At 43.3% G+C, this 20,546-nt stretch overlaps 1 protein-coding gene across 4 annotated transcripts in view; it reads right to left on the bottom strand.

Moving 5' to 3' along the window:
• Window positions 1–16,553, bottom strand: part of ebf2 (EBF transcription factor 2) — a 30,376-nt gene extending 13,823 nt beyond the window's left edge. For 2 of the 4 annotated variants that reach the window (XM_020101095.2, XM_020101097.2), the window contains exons 1-6: window positions 15,889–16,553; window positions 14,086–14,242; window positions 12,319–12,382; window positions 10,768–10,823; window positions 10,578–10,651; window positions 9,180–9,248 (exon numbers count right to left, since the gene is read on the bottom strand). In XM_020101095.2, the coding sequence (XP_019956654.1) occupies window positions 9,180–9,248; window positions 10,578–10,651; window positions 10,768–10,823; window positions 12,319–12,382; window positions 14,086–14,242; window positions 15,889–16,022 (554 nt within the window). In that variant the 5' untranslated portion in view covers window positions 16,023–16,553. The remainder of the gene's footprint in view (window positions 1–9,179; window positions 9,249–10,577; window positions 10,652–10,767; window positions 10,824–12,318; window positions 12,383–14,085; window positions 14,243–15,888) is intronic. The other 2 variants (XM_020101096.2, XM_020101099.2) reach the window with 1 other exon arrangement.
• Between the last annotated feature and the right edge of the window lie 3,993 nt (window positions 16,554–20,546).

The raw sequence follows: 20,546 nt of genomic DNA, 5'->3' as shown, positions 1-20,546 counted from the left end.
GCCACTAATCAGATTTATCAATAACGTAGCGAATATCAAAGCTAGAGACCTGAACCTTTTCTTGGAGAAGAACAATGAATCTGGGATGGATGCCACAGAGAGGCAAGGAGAGGAAAGAGAAGCAACAACAGAAGGAGAAGAGATATCTTCTTAATTAGCCAGTAATGATAAGATCTGACAAACAACATCTGTTTCCAGAAAGGCAGAGAAGAGGGGGGAGCAGAAAGGGAGAGAGAAGAGGGCGAGATAGAGGGATTGGAAGGAGGACGAGAGAGAGAGAGAGAGGGAGAAGCCGCTGAGAAACCTGTGAAGCCTAGACTACAGGGACCTGCGTGTAAGAAAGTAAAGGGGGAGTGAAGGGGATGTGTAAGGGAGGGAACGCTGTGTAGCGTGACACAATGGAGGAACGGAGGATGAGAAGTATAACAGAAGTGAGAGAAAGACAGACAGGGGAGAGAAATCTGACAGGGTTGAGGGATTCGAAGAGCCAGGACGGATATGACAGACAGAGGAGGGAGGAGAGCGGATCAAAATGAGAGAATGGAGAGAGACAGACAGAAGCAGAGAAGGTGAGCTGGATAATGGTGCTGCAGGGAGAGAGGGAGAGGAACGTGGAACGTGCGAAGGGATGAGAATGGAATTGCTCAGAGGTCCAGGGTGCTGTAATTTACTATCCATGGCTAATACACAGCAAATGTGCGGAGCTGAGGACTGGGAGAGGAGAAGGGGAGCCGGGTTGATAGGGGGCTGAGGGGAGGGCACGCAGACGGTTGGGGCTCTCAGCAGGCATGCTGGGAGCCTGTCAGCAGTCACATCACCCCCTGCCCTCAGCCCTGACAGATTCATCAGGACCATTACACACACTCACACAAACACACACACACAATATAGTGACACTACAATTGTTAAATTGCTGCTTCCATTTTTCTTTACTTCCACCATGAAGGAAACAAAACAACAGTTCAGGGAGCAGAACACAAAAGATACAGCCATGATTTCTGCTTCTCTTGAAGTTTGTATTTGAGTCGTGTTCTGATGCTTGAGTGACCAAAGTGGTGCAGTCCAACTGAGACAGCTCATTACAGAAGATCATCCCTTTCTTTTACACACTTGGTTATCCATGCTTTTATCTCGTCCAGGCTCGACTACTGCAATGCCCTTTACTCAGCAAGAGACACATACAGAGACTAGAACTTGTAAAAACAGCTGCCAGGCTTCGAACACATACTCTGCGTCCCAGACAATCCTTCACTGGTTACACATGAGATACTTGGTTTAAGATTTTACTGTCTATCTGCTGACCCCCTATGGGCCTGATTGCTGCCTCAGATTGTGGCATATTCTTAACTATTGGTTGCTAATTTGTATGTGTATGTAATTGTATGCTGTGATTTGGCACGATACAAATTAAAGTAATTGGAGATGTATTCAAACTATTTATAGTATTTTCTCTTGTCGCATCTTTTGTTGATGTAACTTTTTTTTAAATGTCTATTCATTTATTATTATTAATCATATTATTATTATCATATGATGGTTATTATTATTGTTATTATTATTGTTATTATTATTATTATCATTATTGTTATTATTCATATATATTATTATTATTATTATTATTGCAGTTCAGAACACAACATTTTACTGTTAGTCTGGAGAAATTAAATAGCCCCTGGAAGTTAAAAAAATATATATCCACACATTATTAAAGCTTTGTTTCTTTTAGGCTACAGGGGAAAGAAGTATTGCCTTAAGCGTAAGCAAGTGGGGATACGTCATCAGATTTTACTTAATACAAGAAATGTGTTAATATTAATGAAAGGAAATGTTTTTAGAAAGTGAAAGAAGGGGACTTAACGACAAATGTAACTCCTGAAAAGTTCTGCACATTACTGTGTGTGTCCAGATTCCAGATAAACAGACAAACAAACAAGGTGGCTCCATGGGGCCGACCCAGCACCAGGGGGCATTGTTAAGTCATTAGTGAAATTTAAGACCTTAACAGGGGAGGATGACCAAGACCAGTCTCACACACGCAAGCGTATACACACACACAGTCACCCACACACACATGCAGATCCATGGCAGCACCCAGCCAAAGAAAACAGCCCCAGTTCCTGAATACCACTGTTAACTGGCCTCTGACTGCACACAACCCACACACACACATGGGACCCTGATTGCATTGATGCAAGATCCCCTTCCAAAATATTAATGCCAAATGTAGGAGTTTCACATGGAAAACAAACTATAAAACCAAACACAAAGTCACATACACAAAAACAACACATCTCTCACTTGCTTGCAATTTGAAGTGGCTCTAAATCACACTAATCTGCCCCCTCCTGATCCTCTGAGTGCCCCTACTTAATCTCTACAATGCTCAACCAAAGGTGAACCCTATTAGCGGCTGGACAAATGAGAGGGTTTGCCCCAGCTACTCTTGGAGTGCGAGGGCTTTCAGTGCACCATTGAGCTGCAACTCTAAACTTTTACCCCCTCCCCGTCCCCTCTGCATCCCACCCACTCACACAAGTCCCCCTGCTGTTCCTCCACATTAGCCCGTTGGTAGTCCGTTCCCATTTCCTGTCAAAACATTTCTTTGCTGGTCTCCGTTTCCGACTGCCCCCTCCATAGGCTCTCAAAGAAAACAAACCAGGCCTACTTCTGGTGTCAAGGGTTCAAGCCACAACAGCCAAAACCGGCCGAAGCGGAGCAAAGGTGACCAAACACAAACTCGGCTCATAACCCACCACTCATTATACACTTCCTGTGCAAACTATAGAGATTTTGGGATCGTCCCAGTTCACATGAGAACACATCACTGAGAGCTCAAGGCACACCGAAAGGTCCCATGAACTCATTTTCACCAGTCCAACTCCTGAGTGTGGCTCTCGCTGTTTAAAGCAGTACCTGTCAGTGGATTTGATATTCGAGACATTGCATTGTCTCTCCCTGTCTGTCTTTGTGTCATTTTCCCGCTTGCGTTGCCCCAAGGGAGGAGCCATCCCTACAGTCCTGTGCCAGCTGCTCAGTGGTCCAGCCTGTGTGAGGTGGTGTGCACTGGAGCCTCAGGGCTGTGTCGCCACGCTGCCTGGCCCCCTGCCTGAGGGGCTCACTGACAGGGGGTCTGGAGGGACTGGACATTGCTCGCCCACCAGGGAGAGACCTGTGACAGTGGACTGAGGGGACCAGTGTCTCTGAGTTTGTCGCATGTATGTATGTGTGTGACAGACAGGTAATTTATGCATATTAATATCTGCATCAATGTGATGTGGATCATTGTGAGTGTAAACCAGCAACTCTACAACCTGGGCAGTTTTTTTTCTCCACCGTTGCAGAGTGCTCATTGTGGGAACTTTTGGGTTTCTCTCAACCTTATGACGTAAAGGGCCTTGTGGTTTGATGCTATACAAATACAACTGATCAGTGTCTTTAGTGAATTCCAACAGCAACTGTGAAGCAGAATTAGCTAATGATATGGGTAAGTGTTAATATACAGTCACAATATGCATTTCTGATGTTTGAAGTGTGGAGAGTACATTACACTATATTACACAGAATACATATATGTCAGGACATGTTATAATGCTTTAGTATGTGCTTTACAATGACTTTTTGGGGAATGCACTGTGTGAATTGTTTTCCTTTTGCAGAGATATGCAAAAGTTATACACTTTTATTATATATATATATATATATATATATGTATGTATTTTACACTTCTGCAGTATAGTATTGTCCTAACAATGCAACAGACACTGCCCTCATAGAGGACAGAGGGATTTAAATTCATTTACAGAAGTTAGGACCCTTTTATAAATTGTTTACATTAACTTTCAAAGCTTTATTTATTTCCATTGACGCAGGAACACAGTTTTCTTTTCGGTCTCTTCTGAAGTAAAAGCACTTTTTGAGTTTTCATGCTCATTTCTGCATAAATCATCCTCATCAGGCCCCAGAAAATATACTTTAAAACTATGTTTATATGCATCGCTATTTGGTTTTGAGGCTTCCCTGCAACAGACCAGCTCTTCCAATCCGAATATGTCCATGAATCTTACAAGCTATCACTAGCAGCACTAACTTTAGTTGAAGGTGGGTCTTTGTCAGTTTGCATTAACTTTGACAAAATCATTTGCAGATCTTTCTGCAGCCAAACCAATGAATCATCTTCTTTAAGTTAAATCAGAAAGGGGGGGAGTGAATTTTTAGAGACCATTTTCTGCCACTTGCTTCTGGGGTCTTACATCAAGTCCTTGACAAGGAGGGTTCTGTTGATTTATAATAAATGAAATTGTTTAATTGAGAAATCCTCCAATCCTAGCACTGTCCCTTAGGATTCTTACCTCTTGACTAAACTTCAGAAAATCTATCTTGAAATAACATGACAGAAAAGGTAACTGCAGTACAGCACACGAGGATCAACATAGAGAGAGCAATGAAATCCACCTCACAGCTACAGGAGAATCTTATACGGAGAGAATGAGCAACAATCTCCTAAAATGACAATGTTGTTTCTCACATAAAACTCTCAAGTTCATATATGATGACCCAGTAGAGCGTCTTGGCGGCAGAGTTTGAGTATGCATCTGGGAGAGGGGAGGAATTCGACCCCTGACACAACACAAAAAATGTTGCTGCATTTATTCTTTGGCTGATAGTTTAATGTTCTTTTCCCAAAGACTTTTTTTCAGTTGAAGCTGAAGAATGAGGGGGCCGACATTCCCCAAATCCAGAAATGCAAGGAAAAACGTTTTTTCCCGCTGTATAAGAACAGGTTGACAGCAGTGAAACATGTCATCCAGGAAGTGTCGAGGGAAACGGCCTCACTCGTCATTTCTTGTAATGTTTTGAATTAGTTGAAAATGAGCAGGAATAAGCAGGTGTATGGACTAACACGTAACAGATGGTCAGGCTGCTTCTCAGAGACATTACAGTGGCTCAGACCAGACATACAGAAACAAATGATATCTGAATAGTTTATTGTCAAACTGTCCAGACAGTTTAACCGTTTACTGCACTGTAGAATTGAGTCTGTTTATAACATTTCACAGGAAAATAGGATTTAGAATTGATATCAGCATAAAGGACAGAAAACTAATGACTGCATTATATAACTGCTTTTTCTTAAAAATCTATTACAATACCCCAAAAAAGAGGAATAACTATTTTCAAATATAAGAAACAAACAAAACACTGCACTGACCTGTGATACATGCACATAACTAGAACCAAGACTACAAACAGATCAATACAACCCACAACCTAAGATTAAGAGTAATGGATTCCACTTGGAGCCAAGCATCTGAAGTCAAGCCATTGGCCAGGACAACTAATCATTGATTAGATAGTGAAACTCGAAAAAGCAAAATTAACTCTTTAAAAAAGAAAAAGAAAACACATACAATTATGTGCATTTGTGCATCCAGATAGAATTTAGTTTTTGGATAAAATAAGAGCAGAGTATGTCTGAGTCTTTGGGAGTTGTTCTTTTGAGTCTGGGGGAGGGAAGAGCCATATTGACAAGATTGGAAAATTCCTATTGATTATTCTTCTTTTCTCTGAGCGTCGGCTTGTTAAAAAAGACCCCTCTTGGAAACACAATCAATTAGCAAGATAGTGCTTTCCATTGATCACCCCCCGCCCCACCCACCCCACCGACTGCCTCATAAGGCTCAGGCCTTACGATGGATCCCTCCACAACACGCCTTATGACCAACTATTGATCTCAGCTTTCCAGCCAAATATAAAAGCACACATATATGCTCACACACAGAGAGCTGACCCCCTCACATCCAAACCACAAAGTCTAATACTAATACTGACATCTGCTTGTCTCCATTGTAAACCCATGGTTCACTCATAAATGCAGAGGCCAGCTTTGGCCCAGAACCAATATAGTTTCTAAAAGGTCAGAGGTCAGCGTGACAATAATGCTGCCATTAAAAGATCTGCCTGGGTTAATATTGAGAACACTCAGAGTCGCAGTGAATGCAGCATATCAGTATTGTACAAGGGGCTGGTTATATAAATATATATACATATGTACATGTATATGCCTATTTTTCATTTCATCAATGTGTTGGTTTCTGATAGGAAACAAAGACTAAACCCAAACATGTAAAACTGAGGCAAGCAGCAAATCAGGATTTTAGTGATTTATAAAAGCAACTAGCCAACTGATAAATTCATTATTCCTGTGAAAAAAACATCACACAATTAGAAAATCTTATGGCCGAAACATGAGTTTGAAGAGTTAGTGAAGATTTATAGTGGTGAGCCAGGAGGAATCAATCCACGTATCTGTCTGTTGATCAATCATCTAACCAATCAGTGCACAGGCCAGTCCATCAGTCAAAGATAAGTGACGTTCTCCACACAGAGGAGTCACATCAGGACCGCAAGGGAACGCTTCACCAGTGTTACAACCTTAAAGCTATTAGACACAGCGGGTGGATAGAGAGGCAGACAATTCTCTCCCAACTTTAGATATCTTTGTCAACGGCTGCCCTTGCCCTCTTCATCCCTCGGTCCCTCCACCCTGTATAGCTTCACCCCTCCCTGTGGATCAGCTGTGATCCTCTCTCTCCTTTCACTCAAATCAGGATTAGGGAGAAGGGGAGATGAGGGAGGGGCTCGCAGCAGCAGCAGGAGCGGGAGGGGGTAGAGAAAACTGAAACAATATGGAAAGGAGATTAGAAAAGTGGGGGTTTGGGCCGTTTGGGGAATTGCAAACTCCCTTGTGCTTGGGTAGGTGTCCTAATGACACCGCCTAATTATGGCAAAATTAGACAGGCTAAAGGGAAGCTGGGGGGCGGTGGTGGAGGAGATGGTAAACGTGAAGGAAAAAGAAGCAGAGCAAGGGAATTAAGAAACGGGGAGCGGAGAAGTGCACAGGAGGAGCATGTGGGAGCAAATGTAAAAGAGCGAGAGAAGTGCGCAGAAGTACAGACACAAGTTGAGGTGGGGGGAGGAAGGGAGCATGGGGCTGAGTGTGAGATGAAAAAAAGGAGTAAAAGAGGAAGAAAAAAGAGTAGAAAGCGGTGGCTGGGCGACTGGAGCGAGTGGGCCCCAGCACGCTGCATGTTAATTGGAGAACAGGTGTTGAGGCTGGGAGCAGGAGGCTGATTATTGGAGCCACAGAAACAGACCGTCCCCTCCACACACACACACACACACACACACACACATATGCACGCATACACATGAATTATTTAAGAGCCAAACAGTGACTAGGGAAAAAGGTCAGCGTAGGGGTCATGCAGACACACAGACAATTCCACATACATCCATATACATACATAAATAAACGTGCAAGGATGCTCACACACACACATGACAATATACATCCGTTTGTATGCACACAAACAGTGAAAAACATACTGGGAACATACACACACATCTTGGCCTGTCAATCTTTCTGTTCTCTCTCTCGTTTTCAGTGTATGTTGTATGTACACACACACAGTCAAATGAGAGAGTGCACATAAGGTGGGATAAAAGGGCACAGGGCCATGCAAAATTCCATTGGCTTATCAGAAATTAACTGGCTGCTAATAGGCTGCTCCCTGAGGAGAGGATTTCGCAGTCCAGTCAAGAGGGAGAACCCCCATCAGGACAGAAGCCCCAATCAGGACGGGATATGCCCGGTGTGATTAGAGAGTACAGTAGGTCATGATTCCAGTTAAATCAATCCTCTCTCTCTCTCTCTCTCTCTCTCTCTCTCTCTCTCTCTCTTTCTCACACACACAAACAGAGTCAAAACAAGATCGACATCTCTCTTTCCACACCAGCACGCTGCCCAGCCACTTACAAACGCATTTCATAGAGGTTTAGCCATGTTAGGAGGAAGTATAAAAAGAGCACAGAGGGGTTATTGGATGAGAAATGTGCTACAATAAATGAGAAAAGCAGCTGCTCCAAAGGTATTCTGGGAAAATTCAGAAGACAACAGCCCGATTTTTCCATTATATGAAAACTATCTTCAGCTGAGATCCTCTGAGACACACTGTCAACGGCCAGCCAGCTTGAACTGAGGAGGGGAAAGAAAAGGGTCCTTGACGTATATGAAGTGAGTGTTTTCTAGACAGACAATCGTAGGGAAGGAGAGAAGGAAGTAAAGGGGGAGAGGAAAGCAGGGATTGAGGGAGGGAAAGGTGAAGAAGGTTGCATCTATGACATCACAGAGAAAGTATTTCACATGCGGTCTGCTTATGAGCATTCATCACACTAGTTAATGCCAGGCAGACAGTGCGAGACCTGCGAAATCCCTCGGACGTGAAGGCCCTCACACACGCTGATTATGGCGGTGGTCATCTGCCTTTAAGTCATATAACTGGCTTTCAGGGTGAACATTCGCTACATATGTGTGTCTGTCTGATGCTGGGAAAGATCCACATGCTTCTGATAAAAAGAAAATATATGCCTCTGACAGGTTTCAGGTGCAATGTCGGCTGTTAAACGTAATGAGAGGCCAAACTGAGACAGATCCCAGAAGGCTGAGGATAGATCAACAGATAAACATAAAGCTGAAGAGAGAGAACCACATGGGAGACAGACATGGACACAGATAGTCTGCACGGTAAAGCTGCTTTCAGAAATGCATCGAACTCCGCAGACTGTGTGAACGCAAATGTATGAGAATTAGGCTCTGCAGTTTTTGCGGACTTTTTCCACCTGACCTCCTAATAGTTAATGTCCAGGAGAAGTCGATGTGAGAACACAGCAGGGGACGCAAAAATGAGAAAAAGACAACAATTATCTCCCAGTGAAAAAAGCGTTGTTACACACGTAGAAGACACAGACGAAGATGTTTAGAGAGTTTGTGGTGATAAGAACTGAAGACGGTGTCAGGGTGCTCTAAACCGGATCATGTGATCTCCGCAGCGGAGTTAATAGGTCACTTCCTGTCTCTGTCTGCTGCACCTGGATGCAAACTGAGGGTACAATCTGTAGCAAATTGTCCAGATTTTACCCAGAGGTCATACCTGAAAATGGTTTATGTTACAGCCTGACACTGTTCTCATTGGCTGTAAGTGAGTGGTGAGATCTCAGTACAAGAAGTTTCACGATCATTGGCACTGTGTGTGTGTGAGTGTGTGGGTGCATATACACAAAGACAAGAGATGATGTTTGAGGTGACGGACACTGAGGGGGCATGGGTTTGATCTCATTACCTGTCAATGATGACGGGATCAGAGGGCGTCTCGTTTCGGTTGCCGCAGCTTTTTTTCTCACAACAGCGGCTGAGTGGGCAGATAAAGAGACACAAAAGAGGAATGTAATAAGTTAGTGTTGGAGAAACAAACAAATTAAACAAGAGGAGCCATCATTTGTCTGGCCCATCCACATCCTCGGGCCCAGACTATGCTGCGCCTCGCAGTCGGCCAAGATCCAGCAGCACACAAAGGAGGCATGAGAGGGGAGGGGAAGGAGAGACAAAAGAATAGAAGAGGAAGAAAAGGTACAACAACACACCCTACAAACAGTGAGAGACCATTCAAAAGTGAAAAGCCAGCCAGGCAATCTGTCACATTGATTTCAAAATCAAACTCAACCCCCACACAGCCTTATTGCGTGCGCACAGACACACACACACACCCACACACACACACAACATCCTACCATTCGTCAGCAGTCCTGTCCGAGGAGCCTGCTGGCCGCCCCCCCCTCCCCAAAGTCCCCTTCACTGCATAACAAAAGTGCCCCCACCCCTAACCATCTGCCACCCCTACACCTCGCCTCACCCCTCTCGTGTCCCAGCTTGGCCCTGCCCTGCCCCCCTCCGCCCCCCTGTCAGACGGCCTCACTCCCCAGCTGTGACGCTTGCCCTCTGCCTCCTCGGCTCTGTTATTAGCCAGCTGTGAGTCACATTCGGGCATCTGCTGGCTACACAATGGCAAGGCCCACTCCGTCTAAGCCCATTTCGCCCTGTCCCAGCCCCCTATCCTTTCCCCCTGCTGCCCCTGAATCCTGGGTCACTGCCCCACTCCCAGACCACTCTCCTCAGCTTCTTCTTCATCCATATTGACAAAATTAGACCCATATTCTTTAATAAACCCCTTTGGTCCTTAAACCATGATTACACTTAAATTTGCTCTGCTATTAAAGGGACTTTCTGACACTGGCTGCACCAACACACTTGTTCAAAAGCTCCAAGATGCTGCCTCGACTGGAGATAGGTGCCACAGATTTGATGAGGAAAAGGTGGATTATTCCCCTTAAGTGTGTCTGCCGCCATAGGCTGAGGTCTATCTGAAAAAGTCCAGGCCAAACAGAAAGAGAAAGGAGGTCCAGGAAGAAACAGGAGCTGGATGGGAACATGCTGCGTTACAGCAGAAACCAGCAGGGGGCCACCACTGTAACAAGGATGATGACTGACAGCCTTGACTTAAGGTTCAACCACAGTCTAGATTTCAAAAACTTATAGAGCCCCAAGCATCATCCCAAAACCACATTTCAAGCTGACTGAGACAAAGCAGAGTGAAGGAGAGTAATGGATATTTGGATTTGGTCCCTGAGGGTTGAAGTTTCAATGAGTGTGCGTGTGCTTTCTCTGAGTGTGTAACACTCACCTGCACATAACCTCGTGTGTGAGCAGAACTCGGCACATTTCTGGATTCTTGTTTTGTCCCTCGTATGATATAGGCTGAGAAGAGAGTGAGCAATGGGACAGATTAAATTTCATGTAGAACCGATTACACGTCTATTTATGTAGCTGGAGGTGGAGTCCACGTCAAGAAGACTTAAGGAAAGTTTACAAACCTGTTTAGTGACAGAGTCGATGAGTCGTGCATAAAGATCTTGCTCCGTTCGAACCCCTGCAATAAGAAAACACAGAAATGAGTTGCTAATAAGAGCTCAAACTGGTTGTTTTAGGCATGAGAAAGTTTTTTATTGTCAAATTATTGTGTTAAATACAATTTTCAAAGAGATGTAATATATGCATGTTTGAGAGTTCAAGCTAATACAATAAATTTTTATTGTGTGAATAAGTCTCATGTCATTGAACAATTGTGGCTTAAATCCAATCTGTCATGATAAAGTATCACCATAAAAGAACCAATCTTATTTGTGCCTAAACTTGTTAACCTACTCTTGATAAATAAAAAGAAGTCCACTGCACTGAATATTCTCGAAAAGAAAGATTTATGATATAAAAATTTTTGGGACAGGCTCTCAGAAAAGTACTGAACTCTGTCCAGCAAACATGGAGGAATAAGATTGGCATGCAGTTCATATTTTCTCTCTGATGGTTTCTGAGGGGATTGAGAGTTATTTGATGTTTGATGATTATTACTCATGTTCTGCTTTGAGGCCAGAATTTACAACCAGATTCTCACGATTTGTCAGACTTGTTATTTTTGTAGTTATTACTGTGTAAACGTTTGATTTATTGTCAGGTTCAGTTGACCAATGTCAGATCAGTTGTGCACCAACAGGTAAAATAACAAAAGATCAGTATCTTGAGGGATTCAATTCAAGAGCAAACATCGTTTTATGCTTGTTTCTGACTTCTTTGTGATCAGTGAGTGAGATTTCTTGAATCACCTGAAACTCTGGATGCTCTGAAACTTCCAACGTAAATCACACCGGAGAGGGAAACGACATGTAATGAATTGCTTCTTGAGAGAAGAGCGCATTACTCAAGGAATTTTTATAGAGACTTTGTAGAGTATTGCTTTTAAAATGTGTTCTCCTCATCAAAGTCCCGATTGAGATGCCTTTGATATTGCTTGGGGGAAGGGAATGAGAGGAGGGGATGTAGAGAAAGTGCTTTTGGTGCATGTGCTTGTATGTACGTGTGTGTGTGTGTGTGTGTGTGTGTGTGTGTGTGTGTGTGTGTGTGGAGAGTGTATGAGGGGGTTGCTCTAGAACATGTCTTTTATCTTCTCTCCCATGGGTGCCACTGCGATGGCAGAGTAGGGGCAGCAGTGGCTCATGGGAACCAAATTTCTCTGTGTATCCCCCCGATCTGATGTTGAAGCACCATGGGGGGTTGGAGGAGTTGGGCGGCTGAGGGGAGTGGGGTGGCAACATGTACCTCATTTCTTCATGTACGTGCAGGCCCGGAAGCGGCTCCTCGCAGAGCCAAGCATTGAATCGTACAAACCCCAGTGATCATGAGCAGAAGGAGCTCAGAGAAAATAGTTAAGGAAGGAGAGGATGTGGAGGAAGATTATTTCAGTGGAAAGCTGTGTGTTGGGTTGGCACACCAGGGTCATTGGGGAACTGTATGTATATGTATGAATTTAGACACCTCAGAGGCCAAAGAATTGACCTGCAACCCATGAGCTTGTGTTTGACTCTACTCACCGTTGCTGTAGAGGAGCTGCAGCTTGTAGTGCGTGCCGTTGTTAGTCTTCTCTCCTGTCTGCTCCTTGGAAGAGAAAGGGGGCGGACAGACAAACGCAGGGCATGCAGTTAAGCACATCTGGGGCACAGATAAGTACAGCTGGGCATCCCCATGCAGTGTTAAGCACATTGAGTCTCTCCTAATCCTGCAGCTCGTCCCTTCCCCAGGAGCAGCATCGAGATCAGAGGGTTGTCAGCTCAAAGCCCGTGTGGGACGCTGCGTTGTGCTCACAAGCTGCGTGTTTAACCTTGAGTGGGATGTTCTTTGTAGAGGTTGAACTATCATGTCTCACACAAACTCCTAAAACCTTGCGTTTAAATGCAGGGGTCCTCAGAGCTACAAGGTAGTATAGGCAAGGTTATCTGTGCATGTGAGTGTGTGTTTGAGTGCCAAGTGTGTTCCAGTGTGGAAAGTACTGTATGTGAGACTGAGCAGCAGTCGAGCTTGACAGAAAAACTTCCTTTCTGCTATCCCTCCTTCCCCGCAGGCTCTCCACTAGCCATTCGCTTCTTCCTTCTCTCCCCCCTCTCGGTCTCTTGTTCCCCCTCTTTCTTTCTCCTCCTCTACCTCTCCTGGTCTTTCTAAGTGGTCTCAAAGGAATGCTCTCTGGTCCAATAACCCAGGAGGCTGGCATCGCAGAGACGAGAGCGAGAGAGCAGCAGCGAGAACGAGTATGTCGGTGGAGGAGGAGGAGGAACCAGGAGAAGGAGACAGTTGCAAGACGAAAGGGAAGGCGTGAGGGAATTAAGATGCAAGGAGATAAGTTGGAAAGTAGCAGAGCTCAAAACTTAATATCAGAAGTGAGAGTGAGACACATCAGGAGATAAATGGATGCCTGGCTTCATAAGTTTTTGTAAATATACACAGAGGAACATTTATTTCGCCTTGCCATTCTCCTACCTTGCCATAATTACAAAGCAAAAACAGATGCCAGGGTAACCATGCAGAAAATGAACTCCTCCGCTGCCGTCATATCAGTCTGCACTGGCCTGTGTGGCACTGAGGGGAGCACACTGACATATTTCAGGCCTGGCATTATCACTGCCATTTGCCCTCCTCCCAACACACTGAAGAAATTCAGAGTGGAACTATATTTGAACTTTCGTGATGGCATACTCTTGTCTTCCTCACGGGGGAGAGATGCTGCCACTTTAGGAGGGTCCTCTCCCCTCACCACAAGGCAAAAACATCCATCAACACTGGGCATAAGGCTCCCACTCGAGGCTGTCTCCCCTCTCCAGTCTTTTTCTACCTCCACACTTCACCCCTTCCTTATTTTGGTCTTGTCCAACCTGAGGAATCCAGTTCCCCCCACAGCAGTATTTAGAGTACGGGGGGGGGGGGCATGAAGGGAAAGACACTTTGATGATTAGTTCACTGTATAACTTAACAGGAGCGAGCACAATTTGCATTTTAAAAAGTAGTGATGTCCTCCTAATGAGGCAAGCTGCTAATTAGTCATTAGATATTCTTTTTCAATCCCACATCATCAGCTCATCGAGGGTAAAGCTTGTGTAAACATGTAGCCGTCAGCTGTTCGATATGCTTGGCTTTACTGGGGATGGCGAAGAACAAGTCGAGCACCTGGGTGCAGCTGAAATATCGCATCTATCACTAACATGTCCCGTTGTTATTCATAGTTTTTCCTCATCATGTTAAAAACTGTGGAAATGACAGCTGTGTAGTGGACTAATAAGATCATTGGGTAAACATTGAGACTCACACACCTTGTCATGCTCAACAAAGTCCACAAACGCCGTCCTCTCCACCTCTACAGGTTGGCCGTGTCTGTCGTAGAGTGCCAGCACAAAGTGGAAGAAGTTGGACTTGCGCAGATTGGAGGGTGGCTGCTTCTCAAAGTGAGCTCTGGACAGAGCCACTCCACTGAAAACACAACAGAGACGGAGACAGTCAGCACCTTCGTGATATTAAAAACAATTCATGTAGTCTTATATTAACTACACTGCTGAATGTAAAGGATGTCTTTGACTAAATTAGCATCTTTCAGTGCAGTGGCCTGTAATCTGTTGGGCGGATGAATATATTTAATCTAGATTAAACAAATTTAACTAAAGACCTGACATTTTCCTCTGCTGCATTAAATGATTAAAACTGAATTTACATGCATTTCAATTATGTTTGATTTACTGGCAGTGTAAAGGCACTTATTCAAATATAACAATAATTGTACAATCTTATTATTTCTAATTAATTCCAAAGTTTTCTCTCTCAAACTAATTATTAAAACATTTATCTATGCAATATTGCACTTAAAAATACATAATTTATGAATACTTAGTTTTTCTTATAACTTGAAGGCCTTTTATCCCATTTATATGACAATATAATATGTACAGGGAAATTACACAAAAAGCAAAACTAAAGATTTATCTAAAAAAGAGAAGAAAAGTTGAAGGTTGAATTAGCACTTTTGATTGGGACTGATGTTGCAGCATCTTGTTTGAAAAATAGGACACTGACTGTTGAATTTAAATAAACACATTTAATCAGTGTTTTATGTCAGATTAACATATAAAAAAGATGATCAAATCTGAAGAAGCGTCTTTGTGTAAATATAACTTAGGGCTTTATATTTTTTAGATTATTCATAGTTGAGTAAATAATTGGTTTGTTGAGACAGCCACATTTCCTTTAAGATTTTTTTTTTCATATATGAACTGCAGCAATTTACCTTTTTTAAATTATAAAATTAAATTTAAAAAATTAAATAGAATCGTTTATATCAAATAGCCTTATTACAATAACGCCATAATAATGTCCTATCATTAATTGCTATTTTATTATCATGCCATTGCCATTTTTATTTCTCCTGCAGCGTTTTTATGGCTGATTTCTGCACTTCGGTTTGTGGAATGAGAACACTGATGTATGTTTGATGCTGTAGAGGTAAAAATTGTGAAGAGGATGATCGAGCATCGAGTGAAATGTGGGGAAGATGATAAGAAGAGAAATGATTCACATCTGCGAATATAAAGAGATGTTAAGTGGCCGATGTTTTATTTTAGATGAAAAACATCAGCAAATCAGCTGAAATCGCTGCTCGTAGGAAAATATACTGCGATGCTGTCACATACAGAGAAATTGGAAATTATTTTAAATGTAAATGTATGAACTAAAAGTGTTAAATTGAGCTTTTGCACATCAGGAAATTAACAGATCACATGACTTTAAGTCAAAGTCAAAAGTTCTGATGATTAGTTTTATGTTTTGCAACATGGGCCAACTTTCTTTATGTTCACATAACCAGAGCTTTCTTTCAAATTGTTAAATGATAATAACAACAATAGAGACGTGTTCTTCCATTCAATTTCAAGCAGTTTAATTAAAGAGGACTCGTGTCATCTTTTGCAACAAGTAGTTTACGGTTCTTTTCTGACGCATGTTCTAATGTTAAATATTCAAATAATGTGAACTATATAGTGATGGTGAAAATAATGGTTGTTCCTTTCTGATGAGCCTGAGTCTAAATGATGAGCAGCTGGCAACAGATGAGCTGGTTTGTACTGTACCTTTGCGCCGCGACGTTCGCATCCACAACCCCGACATTACGCACCCACGACCGGACCGGATCCATCTCCTCTCCAAGACTTCGCTCTTTTAATCCGCTCACTTCTCGTATCAGATGCTCCTGAATCCCGAACATTTAAACCCCGTCCGATGGCGTGGTGCACTTTTTATGAACTTATAGGGGGGGGGGGGGGTTAAAAAACTGTGTTTGGAGAGCTGAAGCACTTTCGAACAACAGAAGGTCCACCCCAAGAATCTGCGCTCCTCCAGAGCGCCACAACATAAACAGAGAGTGCACGCAGCTTTGAAATAAATGACCGGTGCTGTGGGATGTTTCACAGGACGTCTCAATGAAAAAAAAATCCACACAGAGTTTCTTTTAAGGCTCAAACAATGATAATAAATACACTCCCCCACTGATTGCGAGCATTGTCCAAGCGCAAATCTCCTGCGTCAGTTGGAGCGCAAACGATCACCTGCTCGGTTGGATGAACTCCTCGCACAGTCCAGAGCGGCTCCGTCTCAGGATAATGTTTAAATACCAGTGTGCAGAAAGTCTCCCTTTGTCAAGAGGCCGGACCGGATCAAAACAGTTGATCCGAGGGCCAAGAAGCTTCGCAGTGAACCGCTGTCTTGAAGCATGAATGAGACCCTCTGCCGGGATAGAGCGTGGAGGAGGGGCCTTAGTGCCATATGGGGAACCGATTGTTGAAATGGATGCTCTCATTGGTGTAAAGTGCATCCGTTGTTTGGACTTCTGCCACATTCAGCATCCAACCGGTGAGTCCTCCTGCAAACTTTTCACACATGTTAACTTCCAGCAGGGTGACCAGGCAGGGCAAAATACTGGTCACGTTTATTTAGAGAAAGAGTAGAGCCCAGATATTCATTTAAGAAAAAATATATATATTATAAGAACCATTATTATTGTTCTTATTGAAATGTTTAATGTAAATAAGGCATCTGCATGTCAAGAGATGGGTTAAGCCTCTGAGATCAATATTATTATTTTTATTCAACATCAAAATCCATGTGTATATTGTATAACGTGTGCATTTCAATCACCGATTGTTTTGTATTTATATATATTCAGTAAACCCAAAGCCACTTGTTAATTGTGGTTTTCATTCATTGCTCACCCAACCGGTCGAGGCAGGTGGCTGCCCACTTTGAGTGTAGTTCTGCCAGAGGTTTCTTCTAGTTTAGAGGAGGTATTTTTTCTCTAAGTGTTGGCTCATTGGTGGAATAGTTTCTCTATAACTTTTAAGGTCTCATCCTCACCATGTAAAGAGCCTTGATATAATGTACGTTATGATTTGTCGCTTATATGCACATATAAATCGAGTTGAATTGTCCTCTGCTCCAAATAGTGTCCGCAGCAGCAGATCCTGTTTGGTCTTTTCACTCCAGTCAAGCATTCAACACAAGTGCGCTCTCGACGGGCGCGCATTCAGCAGCTCTGCCGTCTGCCGCTTTGAACGCAATGATTCCGCTGAGGAGGCATCGCATCAGTGTCAGCGGCAACAATGGACGTCTGGTTGCTCCATCAATCTCCGCCAGCAGCGCGCAGGGCCAAGCTCTGATTGGCGTCCGGAGCGCAGCCTGACAGTGGGGTAGAAATGAGCTCTTAATCAATACAGGAGAAGCTTCTCCTCAAGTCCACACTGCCCATGAGTTCAGTCAAGGCCCACATAGAAAATGTAATATATGGGAAGGGATGTATTCAGATACAAAAGTAATTATTTGTGACAAAGTTAATCGAGCTGCTGATTTGGATCATTTCATGGAAAGGCCCTGGAAAAAGAAAGTGCACGAACCAGAAAAGTGTTTGCTACACAATCCCAACCTTTTTTTTTTTAAATAATGTAAATAAATAAAAAAACTTTTGTTCTCTAACTTTTGAGGTTTCTTCTCAGCCTAAACAAAACGAATTTAAAGCTTCATCATGTTCTGGAGCATTTTCTTGCTGCTCAGAAATTAATTTCCGCTCCCGTTCGTTGGGCGTTGAAAAGGAAAGTTTTTTTTCCTCCATCCTTGGTTCCTCGCCCCTCACCGAGACCATTGTCTCTGTGTGGAGTTTGTGCGCCCGGACAATGAATGTAAATCTCCCCCCTTTGGATCCCGCCCCAACCCACCATCTGCCAGCGCGGGACAAAGTCAGATGTTCCCCCAATTATGAGAGCAGTCTTGGGGAATCCATGCTCCGAAGTCCCCGCCCTGTCTCCGTCCCTCACACACTTCCCTAAAAATGATTGACAGCTCTATTTAACCGTGAAAAATCTAAATATGATGACACACACTTAAATATGAAATTCCTCCAGACGCTGCTAAACTGCAGGTTGGACGTGTGCTCTAAAATAGCGCACATGGATGTGTTGGTGCTTTAGGAGGAGCACCGCTTGAACAGTGCAGTCAGCGTGAGGTTGGTTCAATGCCTTGTTGTAAAAAACTCATCTACTGACGCAGAGTGGACGGACGTGTGCTAAAAAATTGAAGATTCCACTGCAAAATAAAAGTTGCAGAAAGAATAGATTTAAAGCTGGAATCGAACGGAATGCACATCTGCGCAGCGATGGAGCATTTAGAAAGTTTCTCCAGCGTGTTAAACACAATTAATTTGAGTGACGTCATGGTGGTGAAATCCTGAGTTAGTTTGAAATAAGTCAAAATAAGCAGATCAGAAAGGTTTCTGCGATTTAGAATTTAGAGGTGTATTCATCCATTCATTCACTTTGTTTATTTATAATAGTGAGAATAGTGTTATAGCATTGTGGCTGCAACCCATTTCAAGCTCACAGAAAGTTTTACATTTGGCAGGAAAACTGGTCGTGCTGCAAAAGTTAACAGAAGAAATTCTTCTCTCCTCTGTAATCGTGTGTGTTTTGCAGTGGATGAGCTGTGACAGTCCATGTGTCTCTCCACAGGTGCGAGGGAGACAGAGAGGATGCGTGCGCCCTGATCATTCACACAACCCGCCAGGACCTGTCCAATAAAAGTGTGTGGTTTTGTCTCATTTGGCGAAGCTGTGAGCAGCAAGGGGCGAAAATTAAGGAGGGGGGGGGGGAGATTAGTCAAACCACAAACGTCTTTCTAATCAATTTAACCCGTTGAGTCGGTCAGCCCGTGCGCTTCAGGGTGGAGGAGGTGGAGGAGGGAGGGAGAGGATCAGTGACTGCTTAACCAAACAATGGGGTATCGTGTGCCGCTCGTCCTCTCCAGCATTCCCCTGCTCCCATGGGACACCCGGAGCCACTCTCTGAGGATGGCACTGTGTCCACGGAGGTCAGGGGGGGCGTGGCGTGCGTGCGTGCGTGCGTGTGTGCGTGTGTGTATGTGTGTGGGTGCAGGGGGGGATGCTCTGGGGGCGCAGCAGCTGGTCCCCGTCCCTCCTCTCCTCCACAGAAAACAACAGAGCTGATGCAGCCCACCACCCTCTCAATCGATCGCCATATATTGCTCTTGTTTGTTTTTTTTGTTTACTTATTTTGGCAAGGGATTCAGATCCCCTGGGGGAGGGACCACATTTAGCCCCATTACTCAATACCAAAGAAACTAAAATCCACAAAACTTTAAACACACATTTGGATCCATCTCAATACAAGACTTGCACTTAAATCAATTCCTCCAAGGAAAATACACAAGGCAGCTATGATTGGGGCCTGAAGAGGATTTTGTCAGAGTTATTGATGTATAATAAAACTTTCACTGTAGAACTTCTGAATATCACAACTGTATGGCCCACAGTACTGTTACAAGTGTGAAATGATTTTTAAGTTTTATAAAGTGAGACATTTTTGGTTTTCTGGAGAATTGGGTGAACATATTTTTACCTCTAGCATCTGCTCGGCACATTATTCTAAACTTTGATATTGAACCTCTCACACCACACACTCTGTCTCATCATATAACATAAAAAGCACATGTGCAGTTAAAGACATTTATGATGTTTCCCTTTTTACTGAAGTGAGTTAAGTTATTCATTGTGTCATGCAAGTACCCACTTGAATGTGCAAGACTCCAAAAGTACTGTTGAGAGGTGGTTCAGCATTTGTCTGACAGGAAAAGAACTCCTTTCATATAGCATTACGTTATTGTCTCCATAATGTCCCAGTTAAAACCAAGGCAGTGGTTTCGCTACTAGGCTGCACGTCATCTTGATTTGACTTGATGTGATTCAACAGCTTGCTTTTGCTTGTGAGGGAAACAGCAATAAATGGGTTTATCTTCCTTTTTTTTTTACCAGGGTTTGGGTGCACACAATGGTCCACTGTGTTACATTTCAGCCTTTTTCTGTGTCAGATGTCAATAGTTTGGATTGCCGGTCGGATTTAAGTCCAACAAGTATCATTTTGCCATTTTGCCATTACCTTCTTGTTTTTGTCATCCATAACAGCAAGATACTCCATGTAAATCACTCTGTAGTGTGAATTGAACATTTGTTTTGAAAGGAAAAAAGGAACAAATAATGTCATCATTGGCATTAAGGAAATTTAGCCAAACAAGCAAAATTAAGGTCTCAGACTTCTAAAACCCCCGGTGAAGGCCTGCCATTCTAATATAGACAAGAGTCACCATAAAACTGTCATTGTCATTTTTACTGTAACTATGTGTGGAAAAAGTCAGGAACATGTTACACAGTGAAGTCTCACAAAGTCTGAGG

Source organism: Paralichthys olivaceus, chromosome 4 (assembly GCF_024713975.1).
Source record: "Paralichthys olivaceus isolate ysfri-2021 chromosome 4, ASM2471397v2, whole genome shotgun sequence".
NCBI classification, from domain to species: Eukaryota; Metazoa; Chordata; class Actinopteri; order Pleuronectiformes; family Paralichthyidae; genus Paralichthys; species Paralichthys olivaceus.
The sequence above is the reverse complement of the archived record's forward strand: the minus strand, read 5'-3'. Positions and strand labels throughout refer to the sequence as shown.